At 40.6% G+C, this 15,888-nt stretch overlaps 1 protein-coding gene and 1 long non-coding RNA gene across 2 annotated transcripts in view; both read right to left on the bottom strand.

Moving 5' to 3' along the window:
* The window catches only part of LOC117950044, a 77,973-nt gene that overhangs the window by 36,694 nt on the left and 25,391 nt on the right, over positions 1 to 15,888 (bottom strand). The window contains exon 2 of the long non-coding RNA XR_004657792.1: positions 6,654 to 6,933. This is a non-coding gene — a long non-coding RNA (uncharacterized LOC117950044). The remainder of the gene's footprint in view (positions 1 to 6,653; positions 6,934 to 15,888) is intronic.
* sox2 (SRY-box transcription factor 2) lies at positions 1,056 to 3,346 on the bottom strand. Its single transcript, XM_034880706.1, has one exon. The coding sequence runs from the start codon at positions 2,928 to 2,930 to the stop codon at positions 1,968 to 1,970; it is 963 nt and encodes a 320-aa protein (XP_034736597.1). The 5' UTR covers positions 2,931 to 3,346; the 3' UTR covers positions 1,056 to 1,967.

Here is a 15,888-nt window from a genome sequence, read left to right as displayed (position 1 = left end):
GTGGTGGTGGTGTGGAGTCACCGGAGAGCTTGAGCCGTGAGAGCCGTAGTTAACGGAAAACAGCAGGGGCCGTTTGATTAAACATTACATTCAAATGGCCACACTCGAGACTTTATATAGAGGCATTACATCGCGGGAGAAAAGGCATCCCGGCTGGTCCCGCTCGCCTGGCTCCTTTCAAGAGGGCTCACCTTCAATTTACACCTAATTGAACATTTAGGCTGATAAACTGCAGCTTCGTGATTTGGAGAAGGAAAAAAAATAAGCAGAAAGCAGTAAGCGCCCCAAAAGTAGCACACCTTATTAGTTAAACCCAAAACCAAGACGAAGCGTTACAACATGAAAAAAAGACTTGAGCTCCTGGGATTAGGTTGTTGTAAATACTCATAAATATCCATATATAGGCCTACTGGTGTCACAGTCAAGTGCCATTAGGAAATTAAAAGCCACCAATGACAGAAATCCTCCTGTCAGTTAACACAAACCTGTAATAACTGCGAATGAGGATATACATCTGGTTTATACACAAGATATGTAATTATTTCCCCCTCAGTCTCCTGTCCCACTCAGAAAGTGGCCAACAATACCAACAGGTCTACAGCATTATATAATATGCAGTATTAAATTAGGCTAATTAAAATAGAAAGATGTCCTAAAATGCAGCTTGGGCCTCATCAGCAGCTTATTGGTGATATATATTTATATATATGTAGAAGAGGAAAAATGACAGTCTGGGGATGTTTTTGGAAAATATCTTCCCCCTTTTTAGGAAACGGGCAACAAAGTTGGACCGTAAGCAGCCGCCCGCAGGCACTGTGGGACATAGAAACCACGACGCACAAGCTGTGTTATTGGATCAGGGTTATTTTTAAAAGAAGCAAAAAAACTGTCATTTGTGTTAGCTGATGTCTAATATTTATATGCATAAAGATTTAAAAAGTCGGTGTTACATTTACAGTGAATAACATCAGAAGAAAGACAGAAAAGCTCAACAGACAGATGACAATTTAACCTGCACACATAGTAACAGAGAAATCAAATCAAAACTCAAACAATTTCAAGTATCCAAATTTCCAAAATTTATTCATTTCAAACTGCATATTGAAAAAAAATATACTCAGCTGAAATTGTAACTGTTATAAGGATGGTATTAGTTCCGGTATATATATACATGGAGTGGTTGGCTTCTGCGTACAGGCCACACTTTTTAAAATACAACTACGGGAATGAATTTCGAAATAAAAACTTGAAATATCACAGTAAATATACAGAAAATTGTACAAATCAATTAGAAAATAAAGAGCACAATTGTCATACCTCTAACAGATGAAAAGTGGGAGACGGAAATATAAATTAACAACCTATATTGTAAGCTGTATGAGAAAACAAGTGTCTTAACTTTTTTTTTTAAAGAAATTAAAATGTTTAGTAATATTGACCTCAAATGGAAACACAGTATTACCTGCTTCGTTTGTATGTCCCTTTTCTTTCCAATGTTTGCAGTAATAAAGGAGCATAACTGATCGCTCCCACATCATTCCAGTTCTGCCATCTTCACTTTTTCTATTTTCAGCAGAACTGGCAATGCTTTATGTAAAAAAAAGAAAAAGAAAAATGCAACCTCTTGCAGTTTAACAAACAATTTCATCTGATTGTAATGTTTCTTTGATAAATACTGTACAAAAAGGTGATTGCAATAATAAAACATTTGATTGCGACTCCCACTTTCTAGTCTTCCAAACTTCATCCACCAGTGAAGAGGGGATCTCCTACCGTTCCTCTAGAGCTTCTTTAGAATAAAATGAAAGAAAAAAAGAGTCGTGTGTCCTTTTTCCTGGAGACTTCTATACAACTTTTCCCACCCCGAAATTTTTCTGTACAAAAATAGTCCAACGTTAATAGTCCACAGTTTCTCTTATAAAAGTTTTTTTTTTCTTTCTCTCTTTTCTCTCTCTGCTTTGTGTCTCTTACATGTGTGTTAAGGGCAACGTGCCGTTGATCGTCGTCCCGGGCACGGTGCTCTGGTAGTGCCCGGACATGTGTAGCCTGGTCTGGGCGGTCTGATCGCTGACCTCCGCCCCGGGGAGGTACATGCTGATCATGTCTCTCAGATCTCCGCTTTGGCAGCCCGGCCCGGCCCGGTGGGAAGACGAGGTGACGACAGGCGGGCTGGAGCTGCTCGACTCGGACTTCACCACCGAGGAGGGCCCCATGGAGCCCAGGGTGGTCATCCCCGGCGTGGTTTGCTGGGAATAGGACATGGAGTATGTCGGGGAGCCGTTCATATAGCTTTGGGAGCTGGTCATGCTGTTGTACTGCAGGGCGCTCATGTCGTAGCGGTGCATGGACTGCATCTGGCTCGGGTTGTGCGCGTTCAGCCCCGGGTGCTGGTAGCTCAGCTGGTCTTGCATCATGCCGTAGCCGCCGTTGGTCCAGCCGTTCATGTGCGCCGCGTAGCTGTCCATCCGCTGGTTCACCCCACCGCCCAGCCCGGCCCCCACCCCGACCCCAGCTCCCATCCCGTTCCCTCCGGGAGACAGCAGCCCGCCGGGCAAGGTGTACTTGTCCTTCTTCATGAGGGTCTTGGTTTTCCGCCGGGGCCGGTATTTGTAATCCGGATGCTCCTTCATGTGCAGGGCCCGGAGCCTCTTGGCTTCGTCGATGAAAGGTCTCTTCTCGCTTTCCGACAGAAGTTTCCACTCTGCGCCCAGTCTCTTGCTTATCTCCGAGTTGTGCATTTTGGGATTTTCCTGGGCCATCTTCCTCCTCTGGCCCCGGGACCACACCATGAACGCGTTCATGGGTCTCTTGACCCGCTCCGGACTGTTTTTCTGGTTGGGGCCGTTGCCAGACGTGTTGGTGTTGCCCGAGCCCCCCGTGTTGGTCTGGGGAGCTGGGGGCTTCAGTTCAGTCTCCATCATGTTATACATCAGGAACAGCTTTAAGTTGGAGCTCCCGAGCAGAGAAAAAAAACACACACACAGAGACAAACTCCACAAGCCAAAGAGAGGACAGTGAGGAGGAAAAGTTACCTGTCGATTTTTCTCTGCAACTTTTTCTCTGGACAAAAACAACCAGCACCAAGCCGCGTCTCCACACACTCTCACTCTCTCTTCCCCTCGGTGAGTGTGTGTCAGAGCTTGTGTGTATGAGTGACAAAGAGCCTTCTCCCAAAAGGTCCCTGCTATGTTGTGTCCACAAAACTTCTCCAATCGCTTCTCCGAAAAAGCATCAACAAACTACTTTTTCGCCTCTGTCCGCCTGAGCCTTGACAACTCCAGATAGTTTTTGAACAAGTTAATAGACAACCATTCATGTGACGGGGCTGTCAGCAAATAAATGGCTTCGACCTGGCCAATCAGATCAGGCCTGCTCCCCTGACACACCAATGGGAGGCAATAATTAGCATAAATGGGCAGGGTCTGCTCTGCCCCGAGACACACGCACACTCAGCCTGCCCATATGAGCCAATATAAAGTACATATTTACTATTTCCAGGCTCATGGAGAGATTTCTCTGGGAATATATAGCCTACATGGTGACACTTTATGATCATTTTCGAATATAATAATAGAGAAAAGGAAGTTGCAAAATCTTGCTAACTGTTAAGAAATTAGACAGTGTCGTTTTGAAACGTTATGAGTGAAATAGGACTAAAAACTTATAGTAGAAAATATAATGTCAAAATGTGTCGAAGAATTTCAAATATCTGGGAATGAGTCGATTATACTCTTTGGTTTTAGGCCTATTTGTAATGTAAATAATAAGCCCAAATTCTAACAACAAATCCATCATGAGGCAGAGCCTATCATTGAAAGAAAAAGAAAAGTGTTGGCCTACATATATGTATCAAATGTTGACATTAATGGTGTCAGTATCATCTTATCTTCAACAGCATTGTTGAAAACAACAACTCACATTAAGTCCCGGTCCGTGCCACTGCTGTTCAAAATCAAAAAGTCCCTAATGCCCCCACTTACAGCCCCAATAACATGACAACCCTTAAATAAACTTTGTTAGTTAACTCGAAGCATTGAATAGCGGTGGTGTGGGTGAATGCGTGTGTGTGTGTGTGTGTGTGTGGGGGGGGGAGGCACGGCTGGTTTTTAACGTTGAAAAGAGGAAAGGTAATCCAAGATGTTTCCCCCAGTCCTTTTGTTTAGTGAAGTTGAATGCCAACACACAGAAGGCAGACGGGCTCATCTCAGCACAAATAAGCGTTTTTTGTTTGGGATGTTGTCGCTACATCTGTCCGGAGAAAGACCAAACTCCACTCCACTTCCACTGCTGCTGTTGTTGTTGGGGCTTTGTAGTGTGTGTGTGTGTGTGGGGGGGGGGGGGGCACGAGGAGAGGAGAAATAGAGGTGAGGAATATTTTAAGCTAAAGTGTGTTTACACAAAAGGCACCGCTCATTCATATAAGCCTGAACAAGCGTGTCAGCCAATTAGTGTGAATAAAAAGCGGCCTCCACCTGCTTCACTTTATTCTGGATCAAAGCGACCAGACTGCGATTATTATCAGATAAAACCAGCATCATCGTATTTAAAGCGAAATAATTCACTCATATAGATTTAACGTTCAAAACCACTAAAGTTTTTGGGGGATTTTCGGCAGTGTTGGTGCTACTTGTTCTGCTTCTTTCCCTGAATCTCCCTCCAAAGACAAGGCGTCATGCTGCGTGACACCAGTGCCGCCTACTGGACAGAGATGGAACTACACGCAACTCCAAAAGCCCAGACTGGTATTTTTTAGTAGGCTACTGTAGGCTACTGTAGAGTGTAGGAATAGAGGATGGATGTTTGTAGAAGTTCTCTTAATTTGAACGTGTTCTTTAAAATAAATGTATTACACAAACAACTAAAGGAATTGAAAAGCAAAAGTCCCAAAACAGCCCGTCTGAGTCGGCAAGCCAGACAACCCCAATAATTAAAGATAGATCAAGTACATACACCTGAAATAATTTAATTTAAATGCGTGTCTTTAGATTAAATCATAATTGAAAGTGAATAGACCAAGCCTTATTATTTTGTTTTAGTCATTTGATAATAAATGGAGCAGCGGAGCCCCCGTGCTCTCATTATGCCGGCCCCGGCAACCTTACATAAGATTCATCTTGTGCTTAATAGGCTGCGAGAGGCGACACATGCAGCTCGGTCCATTATAATGCAAGGTTGAAATGGGCCGCTCGGCTGCTATCTGCATCTGAGTGTGTTCCCCGCTACCTCTAATCTGCTTATGATAATAAAGGAACAGCGGGGCCCTGCAGCTCTCTGAAAGCAGGCCCCATCCAGCCGGGAATGGCCCTGCATCCACAATCATCCTGAATTAAAGCCGTTGTTTGACAAAAACCAGGAGAAACTGGCGGGGCGGCTCCCTCGAACCACTTGTAAGCCCCCTGCTACACCAGGTTGGGATGGATACAGCAAATAAAGGGAGCAGCACGCTGGGATATCAAAATACTGTTTTGTGGTTGCACAAATTTAGGTGATAGGATCACGGCAAAAACAAGCGAGAAAGAAAGAGCAACAATATAAGTGCAAGAATTCTTCTAAGAGTGTCACGTGTCAATTAATCTCAAGGAAATGCTAATAAAGTCTTCACATGTCAAAATCTGTAAAATGATCAACTGTATTAGAGAAAAAAACTAAATATTCATTGCATATGGCAATAAGAGAGACAGATTACAGGTGAAAGGAAATAAAATGGTCTTTTTTTGCCACTAGGGGCCGTAACAGGGGCTGGAGACGCAGCCGAGAAAATACTTTATGAAAACATTAATAAGTCCTGCTTGGACATAATTGTCGAAACATAGGCTTGTACAAAGTTTTTCTTCCAGATAAATGGAGGAATAAAGTATTTAGCAATGAGTTGGATGATCAACTTAATGTTTCCGATAGGCTAATGTTACATTTTATTTCTTTCCGAAATAGATTGGGCCTATTTATGTCATTTAGTGCGATAATAAAGTAAAATAAATCTAATAAATCTAATAAAAGCATCAGGAAAAATGTCTATTAGGTTGTAAATTTGCCAAGATAAAGTGAGAATAGTACAAAAAAATTAAAGTGAGAATAAAATGTAAGCCATCTTATGCGTCAGAGTAAAACTACATTTCTCCAATAGGCTAATAAAAGTGAATTAATAAGTAAGAAATATTCCAGGTCGTTTTGCTTGAATTGTAATTCAAACCTTGTGTTATAGCCTATTTAATATAGTTGAAAATAAAAAAATAAAAAGGAAAGCATATGACTAAAACAAAATTACATTAAAGAAACAAATGTAAAATTTGAGGACCATATATGTTCTGTCTGTTTGATGACCATACATGATCTGTGTGTGTGTGTGTGTGTGTGTGTGTGTGTGTGTGTGTGTGTGTGTGTGTGTGTGTGTGTGTGTGTGTGTGTGTGTGTGTGTGTGTGTGTGTGTGTGAGAGTTGAGAGCAGAAAACTCAACCGGCCAACAACAACTCAGGGATTCAGTCAAGCTCATGATGCCATGCGGTGTCATTCCACAACACTGCATGTTATACACACACCCTGACTCAAACACACACACACACACACATACCGAAACAAACACACACACACGTGCGCGTGCACACACACCCACACCCAGACACACGGCTTCTCTTCTCCACCGCACTTCAACTTACTGCCAGTTTGAGTCGTCTTCCTCAGGTCTTGATTGGCAGAAATTAAACAAGATGCCATATCGCTCAGCCTCCTCCATATCTTCATCCCGCTTCTCGGCGAAAGCTTAAACTTGTCCGGGACAGAGCTCCCAAGAAACGTCCAACCGGCACCCTCCGCGTGATCCCCCATCCCCGATAGTCCGCGCCGTTTCTACCCGGCAGCCGGCTCGCTTTGTCCGGCGTGCAGCCCCGTGAAGCCCCGCTGTCTGTCTGGAGCTCCGCTGTCTTCTTTCCGCTAGCCCTGCAACAAGAAAAGCCGTTTATGGCGACACACAATGTGAAAAGGGGGCCGATTTAAAAAGGAGAAGAATGCAGGCAAGAACAACAAAAGTCAGTTATAGCAAAGTCTATGCCTCTCCTCTCCTATCTTCCACCCCCTAGCTTAGCCCACATAATGAGCAGGAAAAAGCTTTATATTTTGTTCACTGGGTATTCACAGATAATTTGAAGCCATTGTTTCTGCCACAGATGGTTCTTTTTAATACAATAACGGTGCTCTTTGTGAATAGCGAGCCCACAATAAAAATCTAAAGCGTCCTCCTGAATAACCATTTTGTTCTCTCTTGTATAGGCCGAACAAAAGCGCCAGTGAGGTAATGGCCTGCCTTATTGAAAGCCTCAGAATGGGGATTTGATAAAGATTTTTTTTCGCTCCGTTTTCCTTTTGCACAAAGTACACGGCAATGTCAAAGAGAAACTGACACGACATGAAAAGGATAAAGACTCCAAAAAGTGTATGCTGTTGGAGGTTGCCAAGATTATCATTATTATTATTATTATTATTATCATTATTTTTATTGTTATTATTAGGCTATTGTAATTATTACTATAAGCCTATTATTTACATTTATTAACTTTTTGTCAGAGGTGAGAGGTGGTTTTGGGAGGCTGCTGCAGAGTCAGGTGCTGGCTGTTGTGGATTTTACATTGGAGCTTAAATCCAGAATACATTAGTCTCCAAAGGTCTAGTGTGGATTTGGCACAGCCTCATAATTTAGCATAGGGTGAGTCAAGTTGTGCTTGATAGAATTAAGTATTCAGGGGGCATACCCTTGGTGTCTGCAGAAACCTCCTGTAGCTAATTCTACCCTTTTCCCTACAATGGCCCAGAAAAAATTGCATGCCCTTAAAGTGTTGATAAGGCTCTGTGAAATGTCATAAATGCATGGATGTTAATGGGGAGAATCAGGTAGCCTTATGTAACCCGCTGATGTTGAGATGCACACCTGCAGTGGTGTGCAGTCAACATGCATTAGCTCCTCCAGGATGGATCCTGCAGCCATGTACAAGCACCTCAGTCTGCCCACGGTTGAAGTAATTTGTAATTAACTCATGGCTAATCAATAAAGCGTTTAACAAAAAGCACAATGGACACACAGGGGATGATCCCAAGCCAAACATATTGGATGTCACTGATCGTTACAAGGTGAGGACACCCTGTCTATCACAGGGGTGGAGGGGAGGGTTGGAGCAAGGAGAAGATAGGGCCACTAGACGAGGGGTGAAGAAGAGAGAGAAGTGAATAGAGGGAAGGGAGGAGAGGGGATGAAGGGAGAGGTGAGGAAGAGAGTAAAGAATCTCCTTCCAACTCTCTCTCTCTCTCTCTCTCTCTCTCTCTCTCTCTCTCTTACACACACACACACACACACACACACACACACACACACACAAACAGACACACACACACACAAACACACACACACAATTAAGGACAAGGACTCACATTTTACAACAGTCTGCATCACACAAAAAAAATGATGGGATTGTTACCTTGTTACCTACTCTTTACTATATATATATATATATAGCTCAAACTAAATCCATTCCTTTCCATATCATAGCAAAGCTATGAAATATAATAATGCAATATGAATAGTCTTTTCAGTTATTCCACTACTTGACACCATCAACAGTCAAAATGGTTTTGAAACAGCTTTTACAAAACAATGAACCTGTATTATTTTCAAAACTAACAAAACTTTTTTTTGAATTTCCATCATTTCCAAAAAATCTTTTTCTTTTGTTGCATGGCCTCGTAGTATTTTTCCACTCTAAAATCTACTTGCATTTAGACTAAGTGACGCATTTAACATTTCTAGAATTCAGTAGTTTTCAGCAGCAATATCAATGATGGCTGAACAAAAACGTACATAATCATTAAGCTTATAAGGGAACTACATTAACATCAAGCAATGCAAAGACACAGTGTTGCTGACAGGTCTTTGGAAGAGACTACAGAAATAACCAGATAGTAGTCCGTTAGACAGGGAAAAGCAGCAAAATCTGTGCCAGAGGAAGATTTAAAGACTCAGAGACACAGGACAATCAGGGATCACAGAGTGAATAGGCTTAGCAGTAAAGAAATATGAATTTGGTTCTTTATCTGATCAATCTTTGCCATATAGACTAGCCCACTCTTGTTAGAGAGAAGGGGCACTTTTAATTATAAACCCATCCACAGAGCCTGAATGTGAAAGCATAATGTGAAACTAGAGTCCAGTGGCACCATGAGAGCCTTTAGAAACACCAGAATCATCACTGAATGTTAATGCATTTTACATTGAGACACACACACACACACACACACACACACACACACACACACACACACACACACACACACACTTCCATATGCATGAGTGGACACATTTGCTGCATCTGTTTTGTGTGTCTTCTCACAGCTCGGCCTGATGGGAGATTCACGGTAGGCTCCCTTTGTGTTTCTGCATAGTAGTGTGTGTTTGTGTGTGATACAGACATAGACACAATAATCAGTGAAAGGTGGTGTGTGTGTGTGTGTGTCGGCCGACCAACTGTCAATCATGTCAGACGCAAAAACATTATCACACACTTTCATTCTTTCATTCATTAATTCATTCATTTATGCACACTGCTATACTTGCCCTTGAGTTGACATAGTAACATTATTGAATGGCTGTTTTGATTTGATGCTCATGCATGATCACTGTAGAGGTTCACACCAACACAGAGTACTCTATGTGCGATACTGAGTTTAAGTCTGATTTTCAGATAATGTTCGCTTCTCAATCTTAAAGGTTGGTCAGTATTTGGTTTTCTGAGGGACGTTCAAAGTTTACTTACAAAAAAAATATCAGCAGGTACTGAGTATAAATATCTAGATTTGGAGCATTAAAAGGTGATGTTATTGCAGAAGTAATGTATGTGTAAAAGCACTGCAAGATAGATATATTGGTAAAAAAACTGTCTGGCTCTACAGAATAATTAACTTCAACTTAGAGCTATTGGCCATAACATCAATAGAAATACATCAACATTAATTTAATACTTAATTTTCCAGAACACAATAATATCACCTACAGTTAGAGTTTTCTCATTATATGTCACAATATATATATACATTTTGTTTTTATTATAGTGGTTCTTACTACGAATTAACTGTCAGTTGAGGAATGTTGTTTTGGATTTTGATGAAATAATGCGCCAATTAACTAAATTTAAAACCCATCTCTTCCTCTCCAAACTAAGCCAGTAATGGTTCCCCACCACAACAGAGACTTTTTCAAAACAAAAATCTGGAAAACATTGTCTCATGATTAAATTGTAGACGGAATAAATGATTGTGTATCCTTGCAAAGACTAGACTTACTGTCTGTAAGTACATTAAAAGAAAAAACTATAGCACAACTCTATAAAAAACAATTTTATATAATTTTTTACTGTACTTGTCGGACAACAGTCAAATAAGTCAACGTGAACAACAACATTTTATTATTTTAACGAGTCTGTGACTGTCCTACTCTACCAGATGATCTAATGCTCAGCTTTGATATTGATTACAAATTTCGGTGTGGACGACAACATCTACCAAAAAAAAGACTTGAAAATGCTAGTGTGGACATACAGTACTTGTCCATTTGTACACATTTTACCTGCTGGACATGGTCAAACTCAGAAAAGTAGCCTACTGGACAGATGAAGTGAAGTTGAAGATTAGAACTTTAAAGACACTAACACTGCTGACCACCAGAAGAGACGTGGTTGGTCAGTCTCACATCTGTTTGTTCAGGAACCAAAGACACGCAGACACAGCTGGCAGATATTTACAGAACAACACACATCACCGGCATCCCATTAACAAAGAATTCAACATAAACAGTTTAAACAATGCAGATACAGAAAGTTTCCGTTGGAAAAGCCACAATGCTCTTCAGTTATAGATGGCTGTTTATCAAGCCTGGACTTCTAGTTGAACGTTAGTGTTAAAAGATCTAAAAAATAGTATTTTCAGCCATGATAACAGCGTGGCTCTGAGGATGGAAATTGGTGTTCTCCAGGGGAGGAATCTTAGTGACTTTTCCTCTAGTGTCACCATGAAGGTTGACATTTGTGATTTTGAGTAAAAACTCTCAACAAATGTTGAATGGATTGCCAAGAAATCTGGTCCAGACATAAATGTCCCGTTAGGATACATTGGAATAACGCAGGTGATCCTGGTTCATTTTACATAATCATTGGGTCACAGATTAGTTCTGTCTCAAATAATTTGTTTTTAATCATTTAATTTATTAACCAAATACCTGCAAACTAATGACATTCCCATCAGCTTAAGCTTTCTACTTTGTGATAATTAGCAAATCTTAGCATTCTATAACATTACGCTCTTTAGATTCATGCTTCTAAATGTGTTTGTCATTTTTTTCCCCTGTTTTGTTTGTCAACTACCCTCAAATAATTTAGATAAATGTTTAATTATGACATTAGAATAAATGAACTAAACAATTATCGTTTCCATCTCTTGCACAATCTTCATCATCAAGGAGGTCGATAATCATTAGAATCTTGTACTGTGTTCCAAACTAAAACAGCCAAAGAAAGCCAGACAGGATGTTAAAACGAGGTCAGACAGCAATAACTGCAGCTAAATAACACTTAGGTCAATCACAGCCGCTTTATGCAGCTATAGCAAAAGCACAAAACATCTCTCATTAACCCTTCCATAGTTTTATTCTTTAGTCTGATGAAGGTTTGTTTGGGGAAATGCATCAGAGCATTACAGGAATGATTACGGAAACATGTGTAGGGGAGATACTGACGTACATTGATCAATTACATATAACAGGCACATTTTATCAAAAACATACTGAAGTGCATTCCACCACGATAACAAACCCCCTCTGTACTAGGGCTATTGGCAAGAATCTGGCAATGCAATACGCATCATGATACAGGGTTTACAATTGAATATACTGCGATACTATGAGCACTGCGATATATATTACGATTTTTTAAATCCAATTTTTAGGAACACTGTCATAGTTTAAAGAACTACTTACACCCCTACTCTGAATTTACAGACAGATAAACTGTTGGAACAAATCCAAAACACCATGAAAAAATCAGTAACACCTCACAAATCGAAACAGTTAGATGATAGAAATCTAGATTTAAGATGAAATATAAAATTAGGCAGGATGGATATCTAAATGCAGTCACTTCTACAGAATCGGATTATCTAGATGATGCTGAAACTTACATTCTAGTACATTTAGTATTTGTGGACAGTATCTATATTTAAACATATGATTTCCAGCTAACTTGCACCATTTAAGGACCACTTCATGCCAACTAAACCATTATCGTTGACTGATGGATACTAATGGCTAATTATATGACCAACTACTTGATGGACATTACAATCAAATTGTCATATTGGATTGATCACATAGTGGATCAAAACATGTAAAGCCTGATCGTCAGATCAGCTAAATATTCCTCTGACATCATATTCAAACGATGCTTTATACAATGGCTAACTCAATCCATTTGATTGACCGCTAATAATGATAAAAACCAATAATAATAAGATTGACGAGCATCAGAAAATGTGATTGATGGCTAATATGCTATTTGAACAATTGCAGGCATTTCAGTGGAGAATTAAGCCAAAAAACTAATCAAAGCATCAGATCAGCCAGATGAAGAAGCCTACTTCCTTAAGTAAAGTATTCACTGAGCTGACTGATGCTTATTAATGATCAAGTCAGATTAGCAGACTGCCTGAAAGGAAAACTCTTGTCATTTCAGTGACTTGAAAAAAAGGTGCTGCAGTGTTACAAGTGGCTGCATGTGGCAAAATGAAATGAGCAGAAAATGTGAATGTGTCACATGGGAAGAAGAACCAAATTATCTGACGGACTGACGGTTGCTTGACAACGTAGATACATACACCAAAGCACATCTACTTTAAGTTTGTGCAGATAAGGATAAATTCTTAAATGGCGTCTCCCCAGGTTTCCATATCCATGGCTGATATTTGTGCCTTGACCCCAATACAGTAGAAGTGAATGGGATTTTGGCTGTGGAGCACACAACATTGAACAAAATCAACAGCAATGTTTGTTTTTTTTTGCCACGAACATTTTCTGGTTCTGGATTAGAACAAATCGATTTAAAATGGAGTTGAACAGACCTTTTCAAAGCAGACATTTTGACTGCATTGCAATAACTGCTGGAACACAACACATCATGGAAGTTATTGGTTCCCTATGTGCTTCTCCTGCTTAGACAAGTCAAAACATCTGCTGTGCAAGGGTATTGAAAAAAATAAATCCCTATATGAATAGTCCCTATACAAAAATGTTGCTGATTATTTTTTAGATTTAATTTCACTAAAGAAAAGTTCAATTCCCACGCACTATTGGCATGCGTATTAGTGTTGCACCATTTCAGCCCTATACTTTTAACAGTTATCAAGACAGCATCAAGGGACAACAACATCGTTATACTATAGCCACCAGCTGCAACAACCAATCAAAAGGAGAGACACCTCCAGGGACTGAAGTTAACTTTTTGGCCACCAGCCACAGTGGCAGGTGGATTTTAAAATCCACACACCAGCCAATGTATTTGACATCATCTCTGTGTATTGTACCAGGGATGTAATGTTACTCAAATGAGCAGCGGATCTTGCTTATTCCTTTGATTATCGGCTGAAAACACTTCACTCGATAAAAACACATCAGGTAAGATAACGTTACATGTGTTGTGGAACAGGGCTAAGGTAACTAGCTCGCTAGCAAGTTCAGCATCAAGCTAGGTACTGTTTATTGTGCGAGACGAGAGATGTTGTTCCCTGCCCAACACAACCCGCCAAAAGCGCGCCAAGAAGATAAGCCAGTTTGCGATTGGTTACCACAAAAACTGCGAACTGAAGCAGGAGAATCAAACATGCAAGATTCCAAACTGAGCTACAGGGCGATCTCAAATTGTCGACAGAGTGGGCGGGGTTTACCCCGTCCCAGCAAATGGCGGACTTGGTTGAAATGTGAAAGAACAACTGTCAAAAAAACAACTCTGAATCACTAAAATCTCATTTGCTGCCAAGGTACCCGACAGTGGCAAACTTCACCTAAGCTTGGCGCGTGGTCGGGTGTTAATTTCAGGACCTGAACAAATCTCTGTTATCTATCATACCCTAAAAATCAATTATTGATTGAAAAAAAGTCCTTTAAATGAAACAAACAATGATTTTAAGGATGAATTCTATTGCCTTCCAGTCAGTTGGGGCGGCGCCAGAATGTACACGTACAGAGATCTCAAAACCTGGACAGACAAAACTAAACCATGTGCAGATACCAGAAGTAAGAAAATACGCTTTTTTGTAATGTTCAATTTTGTATGCATATTTGTGCCATTTTCTCACACACACACACACACACACACACACACACACACACACACACACACACACACACACACACACACACACACACACACACACACACACACTCTTTGAATTTGGAGCTTCTACCCACTCTCAGTAATACACAGGCCTCCACACACACGCTACATAACACATGTATACATACAAGATATTTCACACTCTCACCATTATACACTCATCTCTCTCATCTCTCTCCCGGCTACCGCTGGATTTGTTTACAGGCCAATTTGAATGAGAATGAATCTCTCGGATTTTTCTAGAAAGCGGTCTAATCCACGCAGGCTGCCGCGAGGCCCCGGCCCTTTGTTTGGGATTACTGCAGCTTAGCGCTAGCTAACAATAAGGGGATGAGCAGCTCACCTCATCGCCGCTAATGAAGTGTGGAGTTATTTAGCTGCTAGCTAGCTGCTACCGGCCCGAGATGATACCTTCACACACGCCTGCACACACACACAGAGAAACATGCACACGTTTGTATTAGTATACATGTGAGGTCATCAAGTGTTGACATTCATTTCTTAACTTCTTATCCCTCACAATTTCACACTGAGACACTTGAACTCAAGTGTTGCCCTTAAATTTCCTCTTAAGTAGCCTCAAAAGTACATTATTGTAGACTGCACAACATTGTTCTATTCTAGTATCGTGTTTATTGAAACGCAATCTAAAGCTATCCCGATTGTGTTCAAATCCAAGATGTCATTGTTTATTGCCGCAGTATTCCTTGAAATGGAAATAGTGGGAATCATTTTTACCGCATTTCTCTGCCATCTACATTTTTGGAAAATTTGGGATACTGACGACAATTTAAAGCTGTACGTTGCAGTTTCTTAAACTTCTCAAACGTCCATTAGACCTTACTCCCCAGCACTGCGGAAGAAGGTCTGGAAATACAAGACCAGCTCTCTCTGCTCATCAGTGTTGTTTTTGGGCACAGACCTAATAGTACCATATAGATTGTATAAAAATCTTCTGTGTCTCTTTAAGTTTATGGATTGGTAACAAAGTGCTTTGCCTGCTGTTACTAAGGCTATGTTCAAACAGACATTGACATTAGGTCTTATTCTGCCATTACTCTACCTTGCAATTGTAGCAGAGAATATAATCATTAGTGATAACCTTTTAGAGTTATAAAATTGGCTGTGTTTTGGCATCCAATAACTTTCAAACTCATCATTATGTTATTCCAAGGGGATTTAGGGACTAGTTTGAATTTGGTCTACTGACCTGTGGCAACATGCCAACATCAATGTAAATTAGTTTTTTTTTTCAGTCTGAATGCCCACTTGGATGATTAGAAATTGTGATTGAAAGGCCGCCCTCAAATAAAAAAAATACTTTTAAGTGTGAAACAAGCAAAAGTGAGGTTTGTTTGAGAATAAAAATACACACATCGGAGATAATGGTGTCTAGTAGCTGTGTGTGGGGGAGAGTATAAGCCATGGTCACCAGGGTAAAGGGGCACCAAGGCAACAGGAGAAGCAGGAAGAC

The sequence above is a fragment of the Etheostoma cragini genome, chromosome 9, assembly GCF_013103735.1.
Source record: "Etheostoma cragini isolate CJK2018 chromosome 9, CSU_Ecrag_1.0, whole genome shotgun sequence".
In the NCBI taxonomy this organism is placed as follows: Eukaryota; Metazoa; Chordata; class Actinopteri; order Perciformes; family Percidae; genus Etheostoma; species Etheostoma cragini.
This window is presented reverse-complemented; position numbering and strand designations above follow the sequence as displayed.